At 36.7% G+C, this 15831-nt stretch overlaps 1 protein-coding gene across 29 annotated transcripts in view; it reads right to left on the reverse strand.

The window, feature by feature from the left end:
• The window catches only part of RIMS2 (regulating synaptic membrane exocytosis 2), a gene marked incomplete at its 5' end in the record, with an annotated part of 471635 nt that overhangs the window by 223913 nt on the left and 231891 nt on the right, over positions 1–15831 (reverse strand). For 17 of the 29 annotated variants that reach the window (XM_082045215.1, XM_082045212.1, XM_082045210.1 and 14 more), the window contains 2 exons: positions 857–980; positions 2641–2708. In XM_082045215.1, coding sequence (XP_081901341.1) covers positions 857–980; positions 2641–2708 — 192 coding nt within the window. Of the gene's footprint in view, positions 1–856; positions 981–2315; positions 2525–2640; positions 2709–15831 lie in introns of all 29 variants that reach the window. The other 12 variants (XM_082045213.1, XM_082045206.1, XM_082045230.1 and 9 more) reach the window with 1 other exon arrangement.

Here is a 15831-nt window from a genome sequence, read left to right on the forward strand (position 1 = left end):
TGTCCTTCAGACTCTTCCAACCAGACTCCTAAACAGACCAAAGTCTGCCTCTCAGAAGTCCAAAGTAGCAGTTCTGCTGATGACCCTTCTGACTTCTCCAATAATAGAAAACTTAATCATTTCATGGTCACTATGCCCAAGGCGACCTCCAACCGACACATTGCCCACAAGTCCTTCTCTATTTACAAACAACAGATCCAGTGGGGTGCCTTCCCTGGTAGGCTCACTAACCAGCGGTGTCAGGAAGCTGTCTTCCATGCACTCCAGGAGCCTCCTAGACTGCTTCCTCTCTGCTTTTTTACATTTCCAGCAGACATCTGGTAGGTTGAAGTCCCCCATAAGGACAAGGGCTAGCGATCCGGAGACTTCTCCCAGCTGCCTGCAAAATATTTCATCTGCTCCTTCATCCTGGTTGGGTGGTCTGTAACAGACCCCCACCAGGATGTCCGCTTGTTGTCCTTCCCCTTGATTCTCATCCATAGACACTCAATCCTCATTAAGCTCTCTCCCCTCTTTTGAGGAACAGAAGTTACACCATGGTGCAATGCTCAGTACTGAAGAAAGCACACAAGGCTTGGCTTGCCCAGCAAGGATACAATTAGTATCTTGCAGAGCAGACAGTCTCAACAAAACTGTGAAAACATGTCTCGTCTTTCTGAAAATATACATTTTTTGAGCCTATCAGGGAATTGTAAAATTACTTTCGGTAACTGAATATAAAATGTCTCTATATTGTAATTTTGAGAATGATAAGACATTACAGATATTGGTATACAAACACTATGATATGAGAATACTTACATTATAAAGGTAGCTAGTTTAACTGCGAGGAGTTAGTTCCAAAATTATTCATTACCAACCTTCAATCCAAGCATTGCTCCTGAGTCTCTAGGCACACTTCCATCTTTTAGTCGTTTATTTAACAAAATCCGACCAATGAGACGGTCTCCGTCTTTGGATGGTTGCCAGGTTACTGGATGCTATCATATGATGTTAATGGAAAATACAGTGAACAGGATAGCAAAGACAAATATTTCAGTAATACTTTTCATTGTCTGATATATTTTTAAAATGCCATGAAAGTATTATGATTACACTAATATTTAATGTAATAAAATGACAAAAAACTGTGCTGGCAAACACTTATCTGGATGTATAGTCCGTCACAGTGTATTTCTAATATTTAATAACATTATCTATTTTACTAATCAAATTTTGCTAATATCTAGAACAATCTTTGCCTCTTGATGATTAGACAGATACAGACAACTACACATAGTTATCTATACACAATGACAATCATACCTGAGTACTGACAAAAAACAACCGTAGAGGTGGAGTATAAAAGTAATACTGAAAAATAAGTTTAACTCAAAACAGAAATTGGATGTAAGACATTTTTTCTTTTTCCGCTGTTCCAAAAATGTCAGTTTTCTCTCAGACTGACAAACGTTTTCGGTGTTTTACTTTCTCTCAGTAGCGGTATATTAAAACTTATAGAATATAGTAAAAGGTATAATCATTACTCTATTTAAACATACAGTTTCTTTTTTAGAATAATTATTCCACATATGAAGCATGGTGACCATTGTTACTCCATTACTATATATGAGCACAGTTATACTTGCAGATTGGTACAATTAATAAGATTTTAACATTTTATTTAGTGTAATCATAGCACTTTTTCACAGATAAATACTACTTCATGCTCTATTTCATGCAAAATTAGCAGGCACAGACAAATCTGCTCCCATTACAACAATAACTCTAAAAAGATTTATCATAATCTCTACAAAACAGAAAGCAAAAATAAAAAATACCAAAGCAGATGGCAAAGCCTTTAATTCTGCACAATACTGCACAAAAATGGCATGGCAACAAAACAAAAGAACAACCATGACAGTGAAAGGGAAAAAAAGAAAAACAACTTTCCTGTGCAAAGAGACTCAATTTTCTCCCTTTTTCACCTGGGGTTTAAACTATTAATTTAATTTCAGCCCCAGGAGTAAATCAAATAAGCCAATCAGTAGAATCCTTATTGTTAATTACTTTATACTTGAAGGTAATACCACGATATGCTATTATGCAACCATAGGAACAACATCCTTTATGCCTCTCAGTTTTTTTCTTTGGCTGCCAAACAGGAAAATCTGCAAGCATGCAGAGACATTTCATTTGTTTTTCTTTTCTGCACCTTTAGAAACACTACATTGTCTCTAGAAACACCCTATCTTTTATTTTATACACTATTTTAATGAGTGACAGAGAGCAAACAAAGACCAAATGAGCAGGTTAAAATGCAGGCTTCTCAGTACCTTCTCGCTATGGCTATGTTCCTCGTTTAGAGTTGTGCTACTACACGTATCTACCCCAGAGTCTTTTATCTGAGGCTCAGACCATTCCAAGTCCTCTTCCAAAGAGTGGCCACCAAAGCACACCATTTTCTTTTGCCTCTCGGATAAGGTGTTAGAATCCGACAGAACTGCCTGCTCACTAGTTTTTCTTTTTCCCCTTTGACTGTACCCTATAGGTGTGGGATAAAAAAAGGATACAAAAAAGAAAACATGCAAAGGTGTAAATAAAACAAAGGAAATGTGAAATGATAAAGGAATCTAAAAGGTAAGGCTCCACATGTCTCACCAAAGACATTGAGGATGCCTCACTGCTATGCCAAGACGTATGGTCCAACCAGTTGTAATCCATGTCTCCTGTGAGAATCAGACAGACAAGATAGTGCAGTAAAGGAAAGGTGAAAGAAAGAACAGACAAAGATACAGTAAAATTGTAAAGACTTCTGATTATCCTATCTGATTCACAACCTCTGCCAGCAGGACTTGCAAAGTGTTTCCACAAAAAAGTTAGGGCTACAAGAACAGAGTATATGGGACATGAAATACAGTGAGGAAGTTGGTACGTGTGTAAGTGTGTCTACTTGTACATAAACTTTTGTACAGTGAAAAAAATCATGGCTTCAGAGTTCATAACTGTTTCTCTAAAATTACTTACAGTAAATAAAAGGCAATTTTTGTTGTATTCCTACCAGAATTTTCAGAAAGGAAAGCATTTGAATATGGAATGAGTTTTCATCATAATGTAAATACACAGTTCTGTCTTAGGGAACATACTTCTCTGCTTTTCTAATACAAACTAGTATTTATTCTAATCACTTTAATAAAATACTTAAAACAACGGTACTCTATATTCAGCTGTACAGTAGATAATGTTTTGAAGAAGGTTAAATTATATGTTAAATATGATAGATTGATTTTTAAAATAGAAAATATTTTTAGAATAAAAAAGCATATTAATTTTGCTTTAAATTCCCAGAGAAACATCTACTGGTTAAATATCAGGGAGGATTCTAGTAAGTACAGGTACCTTATAACTGGGAACAAATATGTAGAGTTTTGACAAAGTGGATATATCTTTCACAGAATCAGAATTTAATCTGTATAGCAGAGACATGGGAGGAAGAAAGGTTTAAAAACACAGTTTTAAAGAAATGGTCTGAATTAATGCTGCTGTCCACAGAACTGGAGAATGACTCATGTATATTAATAAAACATTCTCTTTTATGTAGGTACTTTAAAGTGCAAATTATGCCCATACATTTTGCATTATTACATTTCTCTTTTGTTTTCAGCACTGTCACTACATGTTACGTGAAAAATATTTTGTAACTACATGGTACGTAATATGCTGATATTATTGTATGCAGGGAAAAATGTTAACTTTCTATCAAATTTTATGACCAAAAGAACACTAAACTAAAGTACTTGTGCTCTTTTTATACAGACCACAAATGACATCCTTCTACTAATATTTCCATTACTTCAGATCCTCTGAAGATGCTCTGATATTAAATAACCTGTTCTTCTGAAACTACATCAATATGCTGGTGAAATATAACATAGATCTGTTCACAGCCCTAACACTTGTCTAGAAAACTTTAGAGAGGATGTGAAGATAGAACCCCATAAAAATAAGCTAATATATGCTTTAGAAAAATAAAATATAGTCTCCTCAGAGGGATATTATGTAAAATGAGAAATATCTTTTTTCTCACGTTTTCTCCTAATATATAGACTTGCATATGCTAGATGGGGGAGAGGGGGTGGGAAAGTCTCATTTTCATTTTAAAGAGGGAAATGTATGTATGGAATACAAAGGTTTTATTTTCAAAAACACTTGTTGAATTTAGTCCCTTACATTCTAGAGAAACATTGTAGCATATTAAATATCCTCTAATTTCATAAAAAACATGGTAAGGGACCTCATTAAATTATTTTGAAGCTTTAATTCATTCACATTTTCTAAGTAATAAATGGGCCTGCTGTAAATGTTTTAACTGTGTTTCTTGATTCTTGAAAGCACAAAACTGCTTTCTCCTGATAGTTAACATCTTGACTATATTACAGATAAAAGTGTGGCTACCCTGCTAAAGGGAAAAGAAATATTCTCCTGAAAGCTAATAACATTTTGTACAAGGTGCTTCTGGCGTGGAATTTTCAGTGCTGTCTTACCTCTGCTTCCAAAGACATTGCTTCAGAGGAACTGAGTGAAACCATTAGTGAGCTCATAAAGATCTAGCCTTTACTGCATAAATATACATTTAGAGATACGCAGAAGATCTCAAGAGTTCCAGTCTACATATTGCCCGTTCTACAAATCCTGGTTTTAAAATATATTTTTAAAGCCATCTTAGGTGAGGAAACCCCATCTCATTACAGTAATGATGACTTCTTATCTTTAATTGCATGAACTAAAGGCACATGAGTGAGCCCATATAGTTTTTTGTCCCAGCGGTTACTTTCTGTGTCATTGATACAACTGCTGTACTCAAAAGCAAAGTCCGACTAAAAAAGTTGTCTTTTGCTTCCCTATAATTTGGTACCTAATTCTATAAGCAAAGCACTGAAATAAAATGGGTTTTATAAGCAGAACAGTTCAAACCGATCATTCATTTTTTACTGATTCTAATTCCTGACTATTGCTGAGAAGTGCTGTATTTTCATTGAAATGACTAAATTTAAATGTAGGTAGCTACCATTAGGCATTAAGAATCAAGCACAGCAAATTACTGGCCATTATTTTAGGTATTAAAATTCTCTGCAGCAATCTCGACTATCACTTATAAGCCAAAAGCAGGCACGAGAAAGGAATCCAGGAGTACAGCTATTATGTCCTTGCCGCTCTACAGCGCTTTACCTGTACTCTGTGAAACCCACTATGGCTTTGCCAACTCTCTTGTTATAGTTTTGTATGAGCTTGTGAAGAGCAAGGTTTCCTATCAAGATGAACTTTCACTTTTGTGTCTACATAGAAAACAACTTCCTAAAAATAGGAAAACAAGTTACTGAAAAGCTGAGTCACCTGAGATGTACCAAGCACACACACACTCCCACTGCAAATGTGCATATACCTAGTCACCAAAAAATGGTCCAGTCTTCACTTGCTACTGGCATGTCCACAATATGTGCTTATAGGCCCATACTCATAGAAAGAACTTAAATTAGCTTTACAGTAACTGTACTTTACAGTACAGGTGTGCTGTACATACCTGAGTTCATCCTATAGGTATTTTGTGAGTAAATGTTGAGCGCTGTGGGGGTATAACAGTCTGGCATATGCACACCATCATTTGAAACATACACACTGACTTTCAGATAGAGAAATTCTATATTTTTTATTTCTGTTTTTTTTTTTTTTTTAATAGAGCTATCCAAAATGTTATCCTACACACATCAACATATACAATGTGACATGGATATCACATACTACTTAAGCTATTGAGAATGATACATTATTTAGAATAACTTAAAAATTTTTAAACTCCCATTATACAGTAAAAATAAAATGCATTGGTTATTTTCCTACTATGGAACTTCCAATTTCTGTCTACTTTCTCAGAAAAAAATCTCTTAAGGTAAGTTATTTTACATCCTGTTAGAGAAATTTTACAGACAACGCTCAAAAAATTGAATCTGCAGACTCAAGTTCTTCTACACAAACTTTGGATATTTATTATACAGACCTGTACACCTGAATTAAATAGCCTATGCTCCTTCTACAATCAGCGAAAGGAAACAGAACTTTTTAGCAGAACAAAACTTTTTAAGGTGTGGTTCATTTGATCTGTTTTAAATGTGTACTTCCAGGTGAGATAAACCATACCTTCATCATACCCAAAATGACTTATTTCTCCTCCACTGCTTACAAGCGGGATCTCAGTGACCCATTCACACCATCACCACCTTTTTATCAGGAGGATCCTACTACCCTAAGTTACTCTTTTGACACAGCATCAACTAAATTTTTGCATATCCAAGAAAATACAAAAATTAGCACACAAAGGACTCAGGAGCCTTCAAACTCTCATGGAAGGCAAGTCAACTGGGCTGATTTTATACAATTAGAAACACCAAATTTTTTTTTAACATGTCATTTGAACAGGGCTATCATATACTCCATTTTTTGCTCTTCAGCCTAGCAGTAGTAATGGAGACCGAAAGGATTTTTGCACTAGTTTCTGTGTTCAAGTGTTTAAACACAGGTTGCAGGCTCATCTGCTGGTGTAACTGAATTCTGCTTGCTAAAAAGATTTCCAGGAGTCCTCTCAAACATATATTACTATATGGTGCATCCACGTACTATTTGTGTCCATGATTAGACACATTTAATCCAGAATGCCCGAGGCATTCGCACACAGAAATTACTTAGGTTTTAAAAAATCCAGTTACTTTGAAGCAACAGTTACTCTGTATCAAATGATAAGCCCTGAACCCAAACCTGCATGGAGGAACACATGCAAAATTGAGCCTGTAGCCAGATTAAAGCACTCCCACTTCTTGCTCTACTATTCTTCCCTCTCCTTTTCAGTCAAGATGCAGAAAGCTGACTTTCATTTTAATTTAGTTGTGTCTCACGGTAAATACCAATTACTCTAAAATTAAAATTATAAGGAAATAAGCAATAACTCTACCCAAAGACTGTTTTGTCTATATTTGTATTCTCTTTTCCATTAAAATATGTTGCTTTATGTTTAAAAATGTCATAGAAATTAGAAACTATGAAGTCTTTGTAGGTCATCTAGGTTTTGCCTTTAATATTGGATCAAATAATCTAAATGACAGGACTAAATGCTATAGAAGTTAACTAAATGCAATTGAGTTATTATTAATAAAATATTTAAACTTATAAAAATATACCCAGAATGACTGTCTGGGAGCCCTATAGCACATTACATTTTCATGACACATATATTGCTTAGTACACCCACACTTTTTGAGGAACAACAAATGACTTGATAAAATCCCTGGACATAATTTTTTCAGTGCAAGTTCTATAAACAGTAAAATCTTGGCTGAGTAAATAACTTGTGAAATCTTGTAAAATTAAAAATAATACATGCAAGACATAGGTTTTTGTTTCCTTACAAGAAAAATTGTTAAACCATAATCTTTCTGTAATAAGGACACTGTAATTTTAATTCTGACTACCAGTCTCTTAGATATTTCTCTTCCACAATAACAGATGTTTTATTATTGAGAATATGTGGATTTATGGTGTGCTGCAGAAAAAGACTCAGGAATAAACTGTCATCTCATTGATAAATTATGTAAGCTATAATATCAAAGCCATCTTTCATGGAAAAAGGAACTAATATATTAATAAGCTAGGTACAATCTTAGCTAATGTCATCATAACAGTGTTCAGACGCCTCGAGTTCAGGAACGCAGCTGGATATGAGAAAGGCCATATGTGAGGTCTGCTCCTATTGGTGCCACTGAACTCTGTGTGTATATGGAAAGCTTGCATGGACAAATCAGACTGAGAAAAAAATCACATCAGTGACCATGCCTTTCTGTATAAATGTTGTTAAACAGAAGCGTTTGTAAGTTTACTGATGTTTAGTATCTTTTGCTCATTTTCTTTAGCCAAAAGCAAATAGGCAGAAGAAAAGCTTTTCTTCATCTCCACTCAGGAACCTGCAGCAATGGGAACTTCCCGTTGCGATGGGAACATTGAATAACAGTGTATATTTAAAAGAATTCCAGTCAGTTTCCATTCCCATTCTATATTAATGTTTGAGTATGTATTTTTCACTTCTTAAAACAGCTTTTCCACTGAGAAATACAGCACTTAAGTAACTTTTAAAAGGCGTTAAATAATTTTGACCTATGCTACACAGCACGTATCTACACTTTCTCGAGTGTTGTCCATGTTCGCAGTCAAGTGCAAAACCACTTATCTTCCAAACAGTTTACACATAAGATGCTTTATTTAATTTACCATTCTACACATGAAGTAATTTGGGATGCCCTAAGGTGCCCAAAACCTTCACGTAGGATTTATGCACGTCCCACACACTTCTTATCTAAATTAGCACTTATCTAAACTGGGAAGTTCTTCCCTTGGTAAATTAAAAGCATCTTGTTTCAAACCAAGAAAAACAAACAAACAAAAGTTTCCTCAAATTCAAAGCTCACTGCCAAAAAGGACAAGACATACAATTTTAAATTCTTCAAGCTGTGGAGATTACCTAACTACACACTGCATGCTGAATACATACTACATACTGACCATCTAAGCCAATAATTGTGCATATGTGTCATAGAATCATAGCATCATGTAGGTTGGAAAGGACCTTTAAGGTCACTAAGTCCAATCAGTGACCTAACGCTGTCAAGTCCACCACTAAACCATTTCCTCAAGTCTTTTAAACACCTCCAGGGATGGTGACCCCACCACTTCCCTGGCCAGCCTGTTCCACTGCTTCACAACCCTTTCCGTGAAGACATTTTTCTTAATATCCAGTCTAACCCTTCCCTGGCACAACCTGAGGCCATTTCCTCTTGTCCTATCACTTGTTACTTGGGAAAAGAGACCAACACCCTCCATGCTACAATCTCCTTTCAGGTAGTTGTAGAGAGAGATAAGGTCTCTCCTCAGCCTCCTTTTCTCCAGGCTAAACAGCCCCAGTTCCCTCAGCTGCTCCTCATCAGACTTGTGCTCCAGACCCCTCACCAGCTTTGTTGCCCATCTCTGAACTCTCTCCAGCACCTCAATGTCTTTCTTGTAGTGAGAGGCCCAGAACCAAGCACAGGATTCAAGGTGGGGCCTCACCAGTGACAAGTACAGTGGCACAATCTCTTCTCTAGTTCTGCTGGCCACACTGTTTCTGATACAAGCCAGGATGCTGTTAGCCTTTTTGGCCACCTAAGCACACTGCTGGCTCATGTTCAGCCAGGTGTGGACCAACACCCCCAGGTATTTTTCTGCCAGGCAGCTTTCCAGCCCCTCTTCCCTGAGCCTGTAGCACTGTCTGGGGTTGTTGTGACCCAGCACTTGGCCTTGTTGAACCTCATACAACTGGCCGCAGCCCATTGATCGTGTTTCCCCTCCAAGCTGCTTTTCAGCACAAGGCTACAGTGAGCAGAGTACCTCCCATGTCACTTGATCCTCCTCTTACCTGCAAAGTCCCAGTGAAGCCCTACACTACAACAACTCTAGAGAGAAATGGAAAGTGGACTACAGCTGTGTAAGAACTTTCATTTAGGAAGGTTACTTTCTGTGTTTGCGATACTGTCCATCTAGACTGCCACACAGTGGGTGACTCCAAAGAGGAGCTACACAGACAGAGTTGCCTGGAGGTGATTATATGAGTGTTTAAACAACTTCTTTGTCAGCTCTGACATTTCTGTGCCATGCTAGCATTTGGTGCAGGAACAAATGCAAAGTTGCCTGGCACATGAAAAGCACAGAAATATTTTTCAGCAGAGTCACTAATGCATTCTGAGCACTGATAACAAAAGGAAGCCTCTTCTTGCAGGTCTTCTAGCAGGCTTTGAAACTTCCTACCACACATTTCAACATTTCTTGTTTGGAAATAATTGTTCCTCTGGATTTGTCAGCTTTCAATATGGAACAGCCTGGAAAAATGTCTGAAGGTTCTGGTCCTACCAAAACACAAAGGAGATGCTGTTCTTTATGTAAAGGAGATGAAGTACAGCCTTGACTTTTAATGTGTGAAATACAGAGAAATGCAGTAATGAGGGGAAAAATGCATCAGAGTTCATTAGAAATAAGGAAGCTGTGGACCACACTCTGATGTTTGCACTTAGCCCTGACTATTCAAACCAGTGGCACCTATACTAAGAGCTGTACTCAAAGGCCTCAAGAGCCTTACTGCTAGCAGCTGAGAAATCTCAGAGCAACCATATAAATAAATACAAAAGATGTAGGAGATCTTTTGTCAAATCCCCTAGAAAGCAGACCTTGACCCACTTGGGAGATTCACTGCTGAAGTTCTCAAGAGAAGTCAAAGATTAACAAGTGCAACCATACTTCTCCACAGGAAATTGACAGTTATAAGCACTAAGAAGAAAATCACTGTGCACAATTCAGCAGAAGCTTCTGATTTGGAGCTTAGAATACTAGCAGATATTGTAAGAAGTAGCTAAGTGTCCCTTGCCTGAAAAGTAGAAACACCCAAAATTGATCTCAAGCAGTTTTAGATTTCTATATCTGAACAAGTTACTTGTAACTGCATTCATCTAACTTGTTTTATACATCCACTTTAAGGCTGACATGAGTTGTACTCAAGAAGTGTGTGTTTTTCTTCAACTACTCCAAAAGAAGTCAAGATGGTTAGCTAGGATGTAGATGCCTTGTTTGTGGATATCTGCATTGAGTCAGACAGAATCACAGCTCTGATATATGGATATGGAGATTTATAGGACCACTGCATGTGTTAAAGGGTCTAAGAGTGATTTTGTGTGATCTTGTATAACCGTCCTTTTTAATGGTGAACATCTGTAAACAACTGAAGTTCTTATGGCCAAGAAAGGAAAACAGAAGCTACAGAGTTGGAAGGTTTTTTTTTTAAGTGACATCATTTAGGGAAGGATGATATTAAAATTGAAGACCCTGGCTTAACCTCAAACAACACATAACCTTGTTTTCAACTATTCTTAACAGAAAGGATTATCTAATGTAAAGGGCGAAAGGTTTTCAGCATGACTAATTTGTTGTGGCTCTCTTTCTGAAATGGAGACAGCACCACTGCTGATAGAAGAAAATTTACTGGAAGTATTTGCTTAAGTATGTTTTCCTGGAAGAATTTAAATTGCAAGAAATACTTGCTTCAAAATTACATTTTCTGAAACAAAATTAGGCTTACTGTATTAGTTAAATATATTTTGATAAATGTTTTTGCTTGGAATAAATTGAAAGAAATCATATCAATATACCAAATGATAAATTACCTACTTCCTGTAGAAAGCTATGGCATATTAAAACCAGTGAGTTGAAAGAGAGAGAGAAAAAAAGAAATACCAAAATTCCATAAATTCCTAACAGAAGTCCACACTCACCAGACACCCACTGGAAGAGGAGCATCCAGTCACAGCACAGTGCACGTACTAGATGACCTCACACACTTACAGCTGTGCCTCTCATGTAACACCTGGAGTGTGTCCCCGTATGTCACACCATGGCCTCTATCGTGTGATCGAGTACACATCTCACACTCTGGGCCATCAAGGAAATGGACCAGTAGTTTTAAGAAGTAATGGAAAACAGCCAGATACTTTATACTGGGGACCCAGTCCACCACTGCCAGTTGATCTTATTAATATTCAGGTTTCTCATATTTGCACACTTTTGTTCTCCGTTCTCTGCTACTCTATTTCACATAAGATCAGGGAAAACTGGAACTAATTAAGCATTCTATCTTATGCATTTCTCTCTTGTGCTATTGTCTTTAAAATTTTGTTTTAGGAAGATGTTTATTCCAAATTACACTTTTGACCCTACTTCTGGCATTTTCATTTTTCAACTCCTTCTCCTCTCCTCCTCCACTTCTCCTCCTCCTCTCTCTTCTCCACAGGAAGTTTTGAGCCTATACCTGGAGAAGGAAATTCCTTGAGCAGAATACAAAGGAAAACAACCTTTGGAAAGCTTAGATAAGACAGTATTTCAGGATCATGCCCAGTAGTAAGTAATCAAAGTAATTTATTACTTCTTTACTGCTATTCTAAATAGTCTAAATTTTCAGTCTCTTGCAGGATACACCTTTTTCCTTTTCCATCCCTGTTCCACAAAGACCATACATATGTTCACAGGCTGACCTCACATGTCTTCCTTGCTTATCTGTCATTACCATGCAACCCTCCCGCCCAGGGTTCCAACTGACAACGTCATTGCAATTTCATCACCTCAGGCTTGGAAACAGTATCAGCAACACCAGTTTGCCTATGAGAGTCCCTATGAGGGACCCATTTAAAGAGGAAACAAGCACTATTAGTAATGCAAGGGAGAATAAAACCTACTAATAACACTAAAGGATCCCACATCTGGCCCTTGTTTCAGCAGCTGAGTCCTCTCTAACATTGTGATGATATTCCCATCAACTAAAAGCCTAGCAAAGTGTCCTGAGTGAGCCTACCTCTCCTCACAGGCTCATCTACTGGAAGTTAAACAAGCTCTTGGATGCAATGCTCATAGGAATTCACTGGTGTCTGGAAGGTGAGGAAAACAAAAACAAAGCAAAACACACACACACACAAAACTTTCTCAAATCACTGGCTCAGAAAAATGAATCACCTTGGAAAATGACTGTTAAGGAACTACAGTTCTGTTATACAAGCACAGAAGATCCAATGGTTCTATGATGTGTTGGAGCTGCTGCACAACTGGGAACTGATCTGCACATGCACAACAATTTACTTCCTCAGACTTTGAAAATAGTCCAGGCAAATTCAACTGTCGTGCTGCCAACAGCAAGGCAACTGTAAAACCTGCCAAGCCAGCTGGAAATGAGCCTTATAGCACCCTGGAAGAGAATGCAGTTCATAATTGGAGCACTACGAAAATTTGTGAGGAACAGCTGCAATGTTTAAGAAACAGGTTTGGGTTCTGTGTACTCGTGATACCTCTTTCCGTTAGATTTTTCTTTTCATTACCATTTTATTTACATTCAGTGAAGGAAGCTTGGTTAAACTGAAGAAATAAGCAGCTTCAGAAAGACTCTATTTAGCATTAGTAGACATATTTACTTACGCAATTCACTTGTGCTGACTTACCCTATATTCGGCTTTCCACAGATACACACTTTTTACATCCTGAAGTTGTGACTTTGGCCCAATAACTGTCAAAGTAGCTCCAACAAGGCTGCCTGGCATCTGGAAGTCTCAGGGGCATAGGATTTACTGCACATGCATTGAATCCTAAATGTGAACTTATTTCTATTTGGACATTTGGGACAGACATATGAGCTCTGTACCTTTGAGAGGCAGTGTTTAACCAGGTGCGTTTTAACCTCTTTTAGAAACGGACATCTGCTAACAGGGAGTCTATAAAAATGTTTTCTTCAAATAATACATTTAAGGCTATTAGAACAACTGAAGCCAATGCAAATCATAAACAACATGCAAACATATGCATAGATCCTTCTAATACTTAATAACAACAGAAAAAAAAAACCAAGCAAACAAAAAAACCCCATAAAAACTAACCCCTTATATTGTGTACTTATTTACTTTTAAGCTTTAGTGCTTTGATGTCAACACTAATTATTACAGCAAATAACTAAGCTACTTTGAATCAGTATCTCTTAATTACTAAGCCTCGAATTTACAAAGGGAAGACAACAGGAGACCATGAAAGGCAGCAAGGGAATGGATTCTTTGTGAGACCTGATGTCAAATTCACAACCAAGATCATAAACTTAGCCTGACAGTTGTACTCATGACAGAGTTGTATTAACTTCATCAAGATAACAAACAACCATAAGTAAAACTGAAATGGTGAACATGCGAGGAAGGAAAGGAAAATCTTCTTAGCTTAGTTTTAAAGAACATAAATATATTAATTCATAATAGCCTTCTATATTTTCAGCCCCAAAGTCACATGGAGATAAGCCTAATGAAAGGAGACACTACTAACAACATAGTGATACCTCCTATCACAGACACATCATTATCTAGAATCAATTTCCATCATCAGCCCAACAGCCACCCTTACATTATGACTGAGGATCAGCCAGTTGCTTCATTGATCACATTTTTTTCCTTTCTCTCCACTGCTTCCAGTCAGGATCACTGACATCTTGCTACAAAAAAGTGATATTAAGAAATAACTCATCTTGTGATTTTCAATATGAGATAACCAATGAACAAAGAATGTATCTGTGCATCTAGCAGAATAATACAATAATTATTGTTTTATAATATAAATATCTAAAATTTTGACATTAAAAAATCTTATAAAATTATCAAGTATCTCAGTTTCAGTTCAACATTGCCTTTTTCTGTTTTGTTATTAGGTTTTGTCTGGAAGGAAAAGATACCCTCCACTTTGACCCTTGGACATAGCTGTTGTCCTATAAGGAGAGCTGGAGGCAAAACAAGATCGGGTCCATATTTTTGACCATGGTATTCCAAAAAGATTATTACAAGCTTTCAGTGGGCACAGAACAGGACTCTAAATTCACTCGAAATATCTTGATTCCTGATGAGGAAACATATTTTAGAACAGAAATAAGAATGACCTTAAAACCAAAATTTTCTGTATTACATACTTGAACAACTAGGTATTTTGAATAGCAAACAACCATACAGGAGTTAAGATGAGTTGTTTTCTTGTTTATATTTCTCAGTTTGCATTATGCAAAAAGCCACAGGCAAATTTTAAAATTCTACCTAACAAGCACGAGGAAAATACTGCTACTCTGATATACATCACGGGTTTAAGATTAAACTATTTGTAACACGGAAATACAGCATTTCAACAGAAATCATAGCAGTTCTATTCTTTAAAGCTGATCTAACATTTCACAAGTGGAATACTAATAACAGCTTTTCTGATTGTCTAAACAAGTGTAATTTTTAACTTATGCAACCTGCTGCCTTCTTAAAACTGATTTCTAAACTGCAGCAGACACAATGCAGGCTCACCTCACTGTTAAAATGATTTGATTTAAGTAACAAGAGCTTAATCACAGCAGTAAATCACAAAGTATCACCCATTCCTGGCAGCACACATGCTGTAAATGGTCTAGAAGCAGTCAGTGCATCTGTGATTTGGTAAGCTGGAGTGGCAGCAAAAAAAAAAACAGTGTGAGAGGGTTTTTCATCACCTTGACACTGCAATAAAAGACCCTGTAAACTAGTAATTGTACCATTAATTATTGATGTCCCTTTTAGTAATCACAATGCAGAAAGTAATTTGGTATATGTAAAAACATCTATTTTTTGAGTTTGGTTACATGTTATTTTTCTCAAACCACCTTCTTTGAAGGAAATTAATTACCTCCTTAAAGAGGAACAAAAAACCTGAAAATGAAACTCCAGTGGATTCCATCAGTAATGATCATAATGAGCTGTCTAATTTAGTTTCATACCTTCTTTTCAAAGGCTTGACGGCTTGATACTATAGAATTAAATTAGTTTAGAGCAATGATCTGTTATACCTGGTTTACAGTTTAAAGAAAAGATGTGCAAAAATAAAATACCAAAGACTGCAGGGCTTTTTTAAGACACCTTAGCACCACCATCTTATTTTGTGCCTATATATGTTTATATGTACATATATGCATACAGGAAAATTCACATATGTGTTATATTAAGGTTAGGTTGCAAAATGAAACATTCAGAAGGCAAGAATTATATGAAATTTAGTTTGCCATGGAGCATTTAGTCTCTATATAAATGTGTATTAACAGAATATTAACGTGTATTAATATAATATTTCATAATATGATGGCAAACTTTCCCCATCCCCCAGGACCATCATCATGTTCTGTGCACAGAAAAAAGGGTATAGAATAAA

Source organism: Streptopelia decaocto (assembly GCF_964273445.1).
Source record: "Streptopelia decaocto genome assembly, chromosome: 2".
In the NCBI taxonomy this organism is placed as follows: domain Eukaryota; kingdom Metazoa; phylum Chordata; class Aves; order Columbiformes; family Columbidae; genus Streptopelia; species Streptopelia decaocto.